Source organism: Brienomyrus brachyistius, chromosome 21 (assembly GCF_023856365.1).
Source record: "Brienomyrus brachyistius isolate T26 chromosome 21, BBRACH_0.4, whole genome shotgun sequence".
In the NCBI taxonomy this organism is placed as follows: Eukaryota; Metazoa; Chordata; class Actinopteri; order Osteoglossiformes; family Mormyridae; genus Brienomyrus; species Brienomyrus brachyistius.
In genome coordinates this window covers 12,933,552-12,946,695 of record NC_064553.1, presented here as the reverse complement: position 1 = coordinate 12,946,695, position 13,144 = coordinate 12,933,552, and the positions used below count along the sequence as shown (strand labels likewise).

The following is a 13,144-nucleotide window of genomic DNA, read 5'->3' as shown; positions in this document are numbered from 1 at the left end:
CTGTTCAAAGGTATTCTGAATAAAAATGTCAACCTTTATGCTGCCTAAAAGCTGTTTTGCGAATTATAGCTCTCTGGAAAACCAGATGCAGAAGGGTCGAGGTGTCAGTACTGGGTCTCTGCCTTGCCTGTGTGTGGTGGTGTAGAGTTACTGTAGGCTTTGAATGGGGTTTGATTAACTGGGTTGCTGGATTATATGGTTACTTCTGTATTTGGAGGGGGGGTGCTGTATGTTAATGCTACTTCAGATAATTTATTGTACTATATGCTTTTGATAAAAGGTTATTTTTAAAAATTCAAATATTTTACGCATAAAAACGTTCACATACTCAAAGGTATGTGACTTGCAAATTTTAAAACTAATATTACAGATGACATATATTGCTTGTTCACCCAGACGGACATATGGGGGCGTCTTTTTCTTACTGCACCTTACAACTGGCCTGCAAAATAAACAGCATCGTGAATCTCGCTTCTCCATCTGGGGGAGCTGCGTCTTCGCCTTTAACGAAAAATAGCTGCAAACGGGCCCTTCTTCGGGTGGGCTCCGCCTCGTGCGCTTCCAGGCCTCTGATTCGGCCTGACGTCACCCAGCTTCGGGCGATTACGTCGGAAAGCCGAGCGGCGACGTGACGCGCAGCCCATGGAGAGCCGTGGTACAGAATGGGTCGGATGAAAGACACCATCGGCAGCGTAGGGGTAGGCGCGCCTCCCAGTGTGGCTCTCTCACAGCCCCGATGAAAACCATAAATCCGCGCTAGATGCGCCCCATCATAGGGAAACCCTTGCTTAGCCAAATGTCTAGTTTAGTGACGCTTAGCGCAGGTCGTCCTTTTAATTAACGCCAAAGACATCGCTGCGCGCACTGAATCGGCTTCATCACCGTATTATTTTGTAAGTGCGGGTTTCTGAATGGAAGCGGACGGGGAAGGAGCGGCAGGTTTGGCGGAGGCCGTGGAAGGCAATCCGTCAAGCGTGTCCGCAGCTTCCGATGACACGGACACCGTTGTCGGCGTTAGTTACGGAATGGACGCCGGAGACCTGGGTCAGTGTTTTCCTTATATGTTTTTCTATGTAACGTACATAGTAAATATATCAGCATGTAGGTATGTCTGCAAGCAAGATCCTCATGCAGCCGCGGCTCATTACAGGATGTCGCTGAAATTCCTATACGGATGTCTAAGAGCATGGATAATGTTGACCAGTGCCATACATATTTATTAAATTGGCATTAAACATAGAGAAATCGATAAATAATATTTACCTGTATGTTGTCGATTTGTCACGTGGTTCTTTTAATGACAGCGAAGTAAAGGTAAAATTAAATTGCGTTGAAGGCAATTACTAGGCGAATAGACTGGGGGGGGGGGGGGTAACTGGTTACCTAGCCGGGTAATTTGTCACCAGCGGGCTCTGCGGTTTTTGCTGTTTTGCGATATTTCGGAATAGACGGTGCAACTGACAGGATTATCTAGGCACGGAATATCTGATCGGCGGGGCATGCGGAGCGTGTTGCTTTTTGTTACATTTATAATCTCCTTTTGTTGTTTATAGATTTTTATAACTGTAGTATTAGTAGCAGTAGAAACGAAAATATACTGTTATATAATAATAATAATAATAATAATAATAATAATAATATAGTATGTTATTGAATGAAGTTGCATTTGTCTTTCCTGGAAATGTAACTTAACCAGCAGTACTAGATTACATTTAGTGCACTACTCCTTTTAAATCTGCAGGGATGCCTCTTTTTGTATCGCTGCTATAATCGTGTAGGCTAGTTATCACCCAGTAAGATAGTGCCTTTTTGGAAATTCATACATGGCATCCATCCCAGAATACTTTTCTGGCCAAACGGTGCATCTCAAGCTAGCTGTTACGGGTGGCTGTCACTGGCGTGGAACAGGGGTATTTCATTCGGTACGTTATTAATCTACCTTGTCGCAAACTTCAGTTTTATCGCGCGAAAACGCAGTTGTTGTGGGCACTCTTCCTAAATCTCAAATGCATGCATGCAGACTTTTTTTTTTACAGTTCGTCCTAATTTCAGTTTACGGTACCATATAGAATCTGTTACAATGATTTTGGGGGTCTGTCGTTACCAGCACCCCAGAATGGAGTTTAACGCACGGGTGATGGTCTAACTGAGGAGCACAAAGAGGTGTGGTGTTCTTAAATGTGACGGTTCTTACTCTGACAGATACTGAATAACATGTATTACACTTTCTCTGCAATTAACCTAAGATTAAATGTGTTGCCTGGTCGATATCCATAACACCCATAATAGAAAACACATATAATGTGCACAGTGTTTAATAAACACTTCAGGCCCCCGGAGTAGGATAGACTGAGTATGCAGTCACATGCTTTAGCCTCGTGCTAATGCTGCGCGATGGCTTTGGTGTGTGCGCGCTGTCATTCTGTTGCAACGTCAGACCGAGCATTTGAGCATCTTAAGTGAACTTTAAGGCTCATGATTAATGCCTGTCTCTTCTGGCCCGGCAAGGCTTGGAAATTACTAGCACGTCGCTTTCGTCAGGAATGGTAAGAGATGGCTTGCTTTGACAGGACCCCAGTGCTAGTCAGGTGCATGCTGGGAAACGGTGAGCCTTACAGTTTTCTGGAGTGTCGAAATATGCTCTAATGGCTGGGACGTTGCAATTTGGGGGCCGGGGGGGTCCATCCTGAGCCTCTCATGTGCTGAAACAAACTGTGAGGCTATATCAGGACAGAATCAGTGATCCCCAGAATGCAGTCAGTGATTATAGCCTTTGTCTCCTCACTCTGTACCTTTAACTAAATGCCACTGTTCCATCCCCCTACTTGGGCATTTAGATCGTAACAGCTATGCTGTTTAGAATAGAATGATACTTTATTGATCCCTGTGGGGGAATTCTCTTTTGCCTACCCCATCCTGCTCTCCATGAGACACACGCAGCTGAGAACAAGCTCGGGAATCATGGTGAAGGGCAGCCCAGGGTCCTGTCAAAACAAGCTGTCTCTCACCATTCCTGACGAAAGCAGCGTGCTAGTAATTTCCAAGCCTTGCCGGACCATAAGAGACAGGCATTAATCATGAGCACCTGGGGAACTGGGGGTTAAGGGTCCTGCTGAAGGGCCCACAGACATGTGACCGTTATGCTGAGGCCAGGCCTGGAACTGGCAATCTTCCAATCACGGGCACTGAGGCTTAGCCTGCTGAGCCTTACACCGCCCTGCTTTGGGCGGCCATTTTTTCCTTACTTCAGCAGCTCAGCGCACAAACATGTACCACGGGCATCCAGCTGTTGCTGCACAACGAGGACATCGGCCATTTCTGTGTGTTGCTTGAGTGAGAAGCTCATGAGAGTTTTACTTACCCAAAAATGTTCTGAGGGCAGAAGGAACAATGATTTGTTCAGAGAGACAAACAATCAGAGTGTAGAGGAAGTGGGTCCAGGTAACTAGAGGAGGTGGGACCAAGACATCTGACTGGTTAGTCCCTCCTCCTCTAGATGCTTGGCCCCGCCTCCTCTACAATCTGCTTACATTTTTGTGTAAGTTAATACATTTTTGTGTAAGTTAAACTTCCACGAGTGAGTGAGAAGAATCTGCGTCTGGCTAATCAGTCTCCTTTTAGGTATCGTCCCAGTGTAAACTAGAGTTAAAGTCAAATCAATCCTGTGTTGTTATAGGGTCTGGTGTCCTTGTTCATGGCCATAGCTGTTTGGTTTTCCTCTCAGCTGGATGGTGTTTCTATGAAGACTCCCGGTCGATCACTTGACTGGAACAGCGCCCCTGTGTCCTGTAGGGACAGTGGGTCTCCTTTTCTCGCAGCCCTTCCTGGATCTCCGACTTTCTCCTGAGCTGCGACTCCAGGAACAAGCCACTCTTTTTAACTGCTATTAATTAGCATAGTCAGGCTGCTATAAGTGAGGGAACTGTGAACAGCACTTGCTTTCAAACCACTCATAGTCTATACAGCATGCAAACCATGCATACACTGAGCGCAGTGATCGACAAACACTGTCCGATATATACAATCTGTGTGGTCCGGCACTGCTTGGCTCTCATTCCTGTGGGCCGTAGTGTTTGGGTTTCTGTGCTAGCAGCGCCCATCAAAGGGTCCATTACACTTTGGAGATGTTTGCGTGATAGATGTGAAAAATGAAATTGTAGCCACTTCAGATAATTTGCGGAAGATTTAAAAGGACTCTCACACAACGAACTAAATATCTAAGTAATTTTGTAAAGGGAAACTTCATTTTCAATTTGACTGGTCCACATCTAGGAGGGAGATCTAGTCGAACGTAAGCCTGGACTGGTTGCAGCAGGAGTGAAAGTTAAGTAGCCGTGATGTAGATGCTGGTGGCTTTTAAACTGCAGTACTTAAGAGTCAGGTGTTTATGTACTAAATATTTTAATATCTGGGATGGAGGTGGAGGTCTGTAGTACTTCGGTTGCAGCAGTTTCGGCACTGAATCGCTTGACTTACTCCATACTATAAAAACATGGTACTCATGTCATGACCAGTCTGGTGTTTCTTGGCTTGCAGAGGAGATGTCGGAAATTCCCAAAAATGAATGCGCACATCTAAATAGGATATTCTGTGACTTCAAGAGGAGAATTTTTAAGCAAACTTCATTTAATGGTTACCATTGTTGGCAAGATTGTTGAGTTCATAAGTTTAGCTTTGCGGGTCTTTCTGGATGGACGCTCCTATTGATCTTAGCCTGATATTTGCCTGGAGAGTTCCTGGAAATCTGCCTACTTTTGCTTTGTGTGCGTGTTCAATGTGTGTATATGCCCAAGTGTTTGTAAATTTACCTTTGTGTGTGTGTGTCTCTGTGTGTCCATGGACATCTCCGTATCTGTTATTGTTTCCCTAGTGTCCGCTGCCTTTTCCACATGCGTACTTTGCATCTCTGCACTCTGTTCTCCAGCATTCTGTTACGTGCAGATACCATGTTTGCCGTTCCCTTGCCCGCATCCACCTCCGCCCCGAATCGGGGAAACTCGAGTGTCCGTGAGCTCATCCTGTTTCACCTTCACGCTCATGTCTTATGCTCAGCAGACTAAACAAACACCTGGAGTGACACCCGAATCCAAACAGAGCCGGTCGCTTCTCTTGCTGTAAGCTGCTCTACCGGCGAGCGCCGCATGAACAAGAACTTTCCACAGTGCTGCTGAATCCTTACGCAGAGACCCAGAGGCCTGTCTCACATTGGCTGTAGCTCTTTCCATATTGGCCACTTGTATTTTTGTGCCAAAAATTGCCTTCAAAATTAAAGCTCTTCAAGCTTGGGTCCATTTGAAGACCTCATAACTGGTTCATGTATACCTTCCCCTATTCTATAGGGTGCTCCTGGACCAAACCACTGCTGTCTAGAGTCACAATGCATTGACTTACTGTTTCTCAGGGGTCTCCTACTCCAATCCTACAGAGCTACTGTCCAGTAGGTTTCCTGTCCTACCTGGCTTCTGATGAGCCACACCTGTTACCTGTCAGGTAAATACCAGAAGAGCAGTTTGGCTCATCAGAAGCCTGGGAGGATAGGAAACCTACTGGATAGTGACTCTCCAAGACCGGAATTGGAGACCCCTGCTGTGTTTAAATCCCCGTCCTTAGAATCGTGGAAAGGAAATTTCTGATGATTCTGTGACGTTTCTTGTTCCTTAAACCTAAAGCTTGAATTAATAGTCACTCTGCTGTGCCGCCCTGGATGCTGTGTGGCAGTCTTTCTGTTCATTTATCCATCCATCCATCCATCCTTCCGTCCATCCTTCCGTCCATCAGTCTTCCAACTGTTTGTCCATGACAGGTCACAGGGCAGTTCAGTTTGATTTGTTTTGGTAAGCTTACATGAATCCTCTGGTCAGGGCGGCCATCCAATCACCCTGGAATGAGCTCCTGGCTGAGTTAATACTAAACAAAAATGTTAATATATGGAGGAAAGTTAAATGGAGTCAGTTGTATTCTGGGCGTCAACAGATGCTCCTGACAGATTTGCCATAAAGAGCCGCCGAGGTCATGAAGCAGAGCGCAGAAACTTAACTTAGCCAGTAGATTGTGACTGGCAGGGGGAAAATTACGTATGTAGCTATCTTACTGGGGGATTATGGGTAACGAGGCAGATTAGAACTCTGGGAAGGTTCCTGTTCCAGAATACCAGGGTCTTGACCCCCGTTGTTTCATCACTGTGCTTGAGCAGGAATATATTCTCATAATCAAGGGCATTGTTAGAGATTTTGGGCCCCATGAAAACATGTTATTGGGCCCCCCAGTCCAATTCAGTATTCTCCAATTTTTTTGTCCCCCTGTAATTTAAGTGCCCTTGGAACCCCCGCCCCCTTACAGCGCCCCTGCTCATAATATTGATGAATAGTTTGAATCGGAACTGATCAACGAATTTGGTTAGATCTGACGTTATGATTGTGCATTGACCATATTTTTCCAGAATACTTAATGCTGTCTCTTTTCTGCATTGAGAAGAAAGACAGGAGGAGAAAAATGCCGCTTAGCTCCCCGTCGCGAATGACAGCTGACAGGAGACCTTCCCTGTTATCCAGAAGAATTACCCTCGAACGGGGAAAATATGCATCGGAATATAAATTTTGTTATGAGGAATTCCTTGTTTTGCTGATAGAGGCCAATTGAAATGAGGCATGTCGCCGATTTCATATTTTATGCTGACGATTAGGTTCGCTGGGCTTGGCGTCGCTGGCAGTTTGGGGACTTACTGAATCAGCACCATGGGGAAGTTTCCTCAGCCGTACAGGTAAAAATTTAATGTTGGCGAGCAGGAAAGAAATGCCTTTGTGTTAAATACTGTATAGTGCTGGTGGTCACGCGGTGTTTAAGGTGAGACGCTGGAGTCCGCTGACAGTCACTCGAGAAGTTCTCGCCGTCCAGATCGCGGGATTGGCGTCCGGAGAGGCCGGTCTGTGCAAATCCGCTCATTCCGCGGCACGTTAACCTCACTCTCTGCACTGAACCGTGGGTAAGGGCCTATCCCGACAGTGCTGCAGTCAGCATATCTAATCAAAGCGCTGTAGCTAGCATCTGGTTGTCCATGAAGGAAGGTCTTACTTCACAGTTTTTCTGTCGGCTAAACTTGGTGTTATATAAGCTCTGTTGTTGCATAAGCTCGCAGGTGGTGAAGACCGGACCTTTTTTTTTTCTTATCCGTTTTTTTTTGTCATTTCTAATAATATGTTTTATTTAAGGAACCTTTTGGTGCATCTGTTTGTTTTTTCCCCTTCCGCTCTGGTCCTTCTCTCTCTGTGATAATACCGCTAGGCGCCTTAGCACACATGCTAATCCATGATTTTCTCTAACCCTAACCCTCCACATTCCCACACACCAACCCGGTGGCCCTCTTTACACAATACGACCGACTACGTGTCAGTCAGAAGATGCGGACGGCCGCCCATAAGGGTGCCCGCGCCCCCCGCCTTCACTCCCTCCCCAGCTGCCGACCTCCAAACCGTAATTGGTGGGTGATGTAGTTCAGGCTGATGTTTTTGGCAGCTGCTTGTGTGGTCCAAGTCAAACGTCAGTCAGACGTCTTAGGAAGAGTGTTTAACTGCAGTGGTGGCGTGGAGGGAAGCCGACGGATGGTCACATGGCAAAGAAGAGACTGGAGAGAACTTCACTATTGTGTGTGTCTTTATAATTTCAGTTCTTTTAACCAACACATAGAAATGCATAGTACACATGTACTAAATCGCTCTGAAATGGACAGCAAATCTAGTATTGACCTTGATTCTGTGTGGGCTTAGAGATTTGGGAGCTAAATACAGACTATAAAGAGAACAGACGCACTGAGAATATTTCTTAACAAAGATGCAGATCTGCCTGCAACAAATAGCCACCGATTTGAATAAGCAAATGGTACTTTTGGGAAATAAACTGATGATTTATTATTTAGAAACATATAAGAGAAATCAGATTATCCAAGCTAATATTGTAAAGATAGTGAGTAATTGAGGTAATTTCATTGCAATGAGCTGTCTGTGAGGGTAGTGTTTGCACGCTGACTCAAAGCTTAGTCATCTGGAGGGTTAGTGTATTTTAAGAACACTTTTTTGTTACTTTTTAAAATCACTTTTTGGTGATTTTTGCTGAAGGAGAATAAAAGTATTTGTGGTTCCATCTAAGCTTTGTGTCTCAGTCCTCCATTGATAGACCCAATGCATGGACTTGGACACAGATGGGGTTTTTAATGGTCTGGTAAGTAAGACATAAATAGGAGGACAGGGGAGGGGCGGGGTAACGTCTCGGGATCAGGAGGAAACAGTGACTCCTGGCCTCCCTCCCCTTGACTGCCCTCTTGCCACATGTGGCCCCAGACTCACCGTCTGTGTCCTGTGACAGTACCTTAAAGTACACTGAAGAAATCGAACAAATAAACTTGCATAGAACAGAAATTTGTTTATCTGTTTACTCATTCATTTACTTTATGTTGCGTAGTGATAATGTTTCAGGTTTTCCCATGAAGAAAGTCTTCATCTGAAGATGCTTTACACTGAGCTGAGCTGAACTCTGCTACGCTTGATTGTGGCTATTTTGCTTCATTGGGGCAATTAATTAGCTAAACGCTTAAGCCCCAATGGTTCGACTCTCAAACTGGATTCTTTCTGCGTCTGTCGGTAGCGCTCAGTACTTAAAAACAAGGTTTTCTGCTCTGTTGCCAAGCCTGACCCCAGTGAGTGGCCCTGAATCTCCTGTTTGCCCTCTATATCTGGAGGCTTTGAGATGTGCCACTGAGGGTCACCATGCCGACTGTCTGGCGCTGTGCTGTTTACCGCTTGTCGCTGTGCGCATGGAACGCCTCCCCTGGCAGGTCTGAGGCTCTGCAGATTGACCTTAATCCCACGACGGGGCGGGGAAGCTGCCAGGGCCGGGCGTCTGGAGGTAGGGCTCTCCTGCTTTGTGTGCGAGGAGGCCGGGCTGGCCCACTTCCAGGCCAGGGTTGCATCACGGCAGAGGAGCTAAAATACAGGCCCTCAAGGCAGCCTGGAGAGCCGGGCACAGCCTCACTGCATTTACCCGTATTTACAGTTTGCATATCATGGATACTTTCTTTGTTCCTCTGCCAGGCATTGAGTTCAAAAACAGATTTCCTGAAATAATTCCATTATTCAAGAGTGTAAGTGAATAATTGTAGACAAAGTGTTTCCCTAGTGGGCTAACGCTGGTGTAAACGGCCTCAGACCCCTATGGCATGATTTCCTTGACCACGATGGTGAAGGTCACCTGAATGTGTGTCTTCCACGCAGACTGTGTCCTTCAAAAGGGAACTATTATGCTCTGATCAGATACAGGCAGCCTTATCAGCTGTCAGAGCCCCAGTGCTGGCTGTCTTCCTCGCAGAATGTGGAAGAAGAAAGGAACACTGAGAACGGAGGGAAAAATATCTCCCTGCTGGACTTACTGAGAGATTTATTGAGCTAAAACTTTATTGAGTTTCTCTAAAGAGGCCAGCTGTGTCTGCAGTATGGGCTAAGCGTATAAGACACTGAATTCCCAATCCAGCCATGCCAACAACACAGGAGTGAGATTCTGTGTTCATAAGAAAGAAAATAAGATATTATAATTTCCTGAAGATAAGCTGGTATCCTGTGCTGGGATTATGGGAATCACAGTGTAATGGTACTTTGGGAGGGCAGAGTCACATGACACAGGGAGGAAGAACCAGGAACTGTATTTGGGAAACTGTGCGGAGAAATGGGTGGAAATAACTGCTGCTTTGCACTGGGGACAGAAACAAATGTGTGTTTTGGGTTGAGCTGCAGCTGGGGTTGGCCGTCTGCGTGTGTACAGAGAAAACAAAACGTAGCAAGATGCAGGTGTCCTGCTTGAATGTTTGTCACCTGACGTCGCCCAGCAGGGACGTCAGTGTCCCCCCAATGTCCATCACAGGAAAAAATGCACTCTGGAATTTCACAGTAAAAGTGTAAACTCATTTGACAGTTCGACCACGATTTTTTACAGTGAATTGGCACTATTTTTGTGGGTCAACTGTGAAACCTACACTAGTGGCATTTTTGGCATTATGCTTTAAAAATTGCTGCACAAATATTGGTGGCAATCAATATAAACAAAAAACGAATGTTACAAATATACACTGGATGATTAAACAAGTACCTGGAGCAACAGTTCAATAAAGTCCTGCAATCTCTAGTGTGCCGTCGATCTGCAAACTTCACTATCTGAATTATTAGTCACCAGAAGAGGTGACCAGGAACTTCCGAGTTAGACAAGAGTTCACAGTTCTGCTTTGAAATGTTCATCGGCAAATAGTGTAATTTATAGTAGAACTATGAATAATTAAGGTTTAACTGTAAACTTCACGGTTTTACTGTGAAATTTCTCAGTGCATTTTCTCTTGGGATAATTGAGCTGAAAATGGACAGGTGGCTATCTCCATACCTTATAAGTGCATGAGTAAAACTTTAATGGCGCAAGAGAAGGTGTTAGATGTAGAGGGGCTCTTTTTGCATGTGAGTTAGCAGCTTTTGCACAGAGAAGCTGCAGGCCCTCACTGAGACCCTGTGCATGGTCCCTGGCTCAGTGGGAGCCCGGCACAGGGTTCGGGGAAGTGCGCTAGGAAAACAGCAACCCAGCCATCCGGCCCGTCAGTGTGGGACGCACCGCTGCCTTCGGATGCCATTTTTCTAGCATTGCTAGTTTCCAGTGTATCTGCCATACTAGGCTGCTAAACTAATCTTTTTGGTTATGTAGTCTGTTTGATACCCACATACCCTCATTTTGAATTTAGCTCTAGTTGCTGGTATGGCTGGGATTGCTGGCATGACTGGCATGCACCAATCTCTTATTCTAATGTTAAATTTTGTTTATATATCATGTTATTATTTATTATAATTTGTGTACTTTGTTCTTTAATACCGTCTCCTGGCATGTATTTGCTCCCTACTTGCTTACCCTGTTTAGTTGCTTGTTTCTCTTTATCTTATTTTGTTTTCGGACTGCATTTTATATGTGAAAGCTGCTATATAAATAAAGATTATTATTATTATTATTATTATTATTATTATGGCACAAAGAGTCGGTATAAGCAGCTGACACTGAGCATGCTGCAGGTCTTTATTTAATAATAATAATTATATCTTATGGCTCTCTGTCGACAGAATCATCATACATGACAGAGCCCTTTAAGTGTGTTAGGTGATCTAGACACATACCCCCCCTCCACCTCCACCTGCCCCCGCTTCAGCGGATTTAACGCCGTGATCTGTACCCTTGTGGTTCCCCAGGGTCTTTCCTCCACTCATAATCCTGCACTGTGATTGGTCAGGCAGTGGCCACAGATTAAAGCCAGAGTCAATCCAATTGATTGCGCCTTCTCAGCAAAAAGACAAGTGGGTGGAGCCGCCTAGACCCGGCAGCCCCCCGCACGGCAGACATGTGATGGGTGTCCGTGCCGTCTGTCTGACTGTCATTACGTGTCCACAGCATCCACACCGGATTGCTGAAGGTCATCGAAATGGTCACATCTCTCGTCTTCACACTCACATTGGAATCAGAATCCTTTGTTATTTAGCATCCAAAAGCAATTAAAATCTCTCTGAACCTTCTAGAATACACAGATTCTGAAAAAAGCCACTTTTCTCAGAAATACAGGCACTCACATCTGACACCTAATTTTAGCAGATGACTGAATAAAACCTCATAGATCATTTCCAGATCGGATATTTTCTAATTCAGATTAAATCCTGCTCACCTTTTGCAAATGATGCGTGGTCCTATCAAATGAGCACTTTTATGGTTCAGCGCCCAGCCTTAATGGTTTCTAGTCTCTGATGCAGCTGAATCGTTGTTCCTTGTGTTACGCGTCCCTGCCTAACAGCTTCATAGCTCATAACAGTGTTTCTGTAAATGATAGCTACAGATGCTAAAGTGAAGCAAATGACTGCCACATAGAGATCATCCTGTTATTCTTAGTGAAGCGTGTCAGGTGGAGAGACCGTTAATGTACCATGTACTTTTTGCCGACAGTACGAACGTGGGAGAGGAACGTGTTTGGCTCTCGGCAGGTACTGGTGTTGGTGAAAAGTCAGTTCGGCACTGCATGCTTCGATTAAGATCCAGACCATTACAAAACAGCCAGTGTCCATATGTCCAGTACACCCCCCCCCAATACCTCCATGCCCCGACAATAACCTTTTCTCTTTGTGTTTACGACATTTCTGGATATGAATGAATTAATGTTACATTTGTGTAGCGCATTTCAAGACACCCAAAGCCCTTTACAGAACCAACACAGAGCTACATCATCCCTCATATCTGTGCACCCCCCACCTGGATGATGCGATGGCAGCCATTCTGCACCAGTATGCTCACCACACAGTAGCTAAAGTGGTGAAGGGACAGGAGAGAATTCACCAATTAGATACAGGGGATGATTAGGAGGGCAGATCTGATAGGGCCACAGTGGGCAGATTTGGCAAGAACATCAGGGTTCCACCCCTAGTCTTTCAGAAGATGCCCAGGGATCTTTTATGACCTCAGAGAGTCAGGATCTCCGCTTTATGTCTCATCTGAAGGACAGCGACATTTTTACAGTGCAAAGTCCCATCACTGCAGTGGGGCACTGGGATGCCCACAGACCACAGAATGGGCAAACCTGTTGGCCAGACCATCACCTCTTCCAGCAGCAACCCAGCTTTCTTCGTTGGTCTCCCATCCATGTACTGGCCAGGCCCAAACCTGCTCAGCTTCAGGGGGAGTACTGAGTCTGAACTGCAGGTGGTATGGCTGTCTCCGTTTGATTCAACCTATCAAAAAAATCGCACCCTCAGCCACTCGTTTCTGTTCTGCATGCAGTGCCTCAACCCAGCCACATATAGTGCTGTCACATCGACATAGACCCAAGATGTGCTGTCATTGCATTTCAGCATCTCTGCATCTTACTGCAGTTCCAAATCTGGTGGTACTGCAATACAGTCGCTCTGTGGGTAAAAGCCAGAGAGTGATCTTATAGGAATAGTACGGAACAGAGAAACGGGAAACTCTGCCAGCTCCCAGCTCCCACCCCTGCAGTCACGCGTCTCAGACCTAGGGGGCTTTTCCTGTGTCAGGCTGTGACCCTTCTCTGCTGCCAAGTGGCACAATGCAGAACGTGTCCTGGCTGCGGGGG

At 45.7% G+C, this 13,144-nt stretch overlaps 1 protein-coding gene across 7 annotated transcripts in view; it reads left to right on the top strand.

Annotated features, from left to right (window-relative positions):
- The first annotated feature begins 508 nt into the window (after window positions 1–508).
- Window positions 509–13,144, top strand: part of LOC125716521 (phosphatidylinositol 4-phosphate 5-kinase type-1 gamma-like) — a 28,854-nt gene continuing 16,218 nt past the window's right edge. For 2 of the 7 annotated variants that reach the window (XM_048988922.1, XM_048988921.1), the window contains exon 1: window positions 510–1,044. In XM_048988922.1, the coding sequence (XP_048844879.1) occupies window positions 912–1,044 (133 nt within the window). In that variant the 5' untranslated portion in view covers window positions 510–911. Of the gene's footprint in view, window positions 1,045–13,144 lie in introns of all 7 variants that reach the window. The other 5 variants (XM_048988927.1, XM_048988925.1, XM_048988924.1 and 2 more) reach the window with 3 other exon arrangements.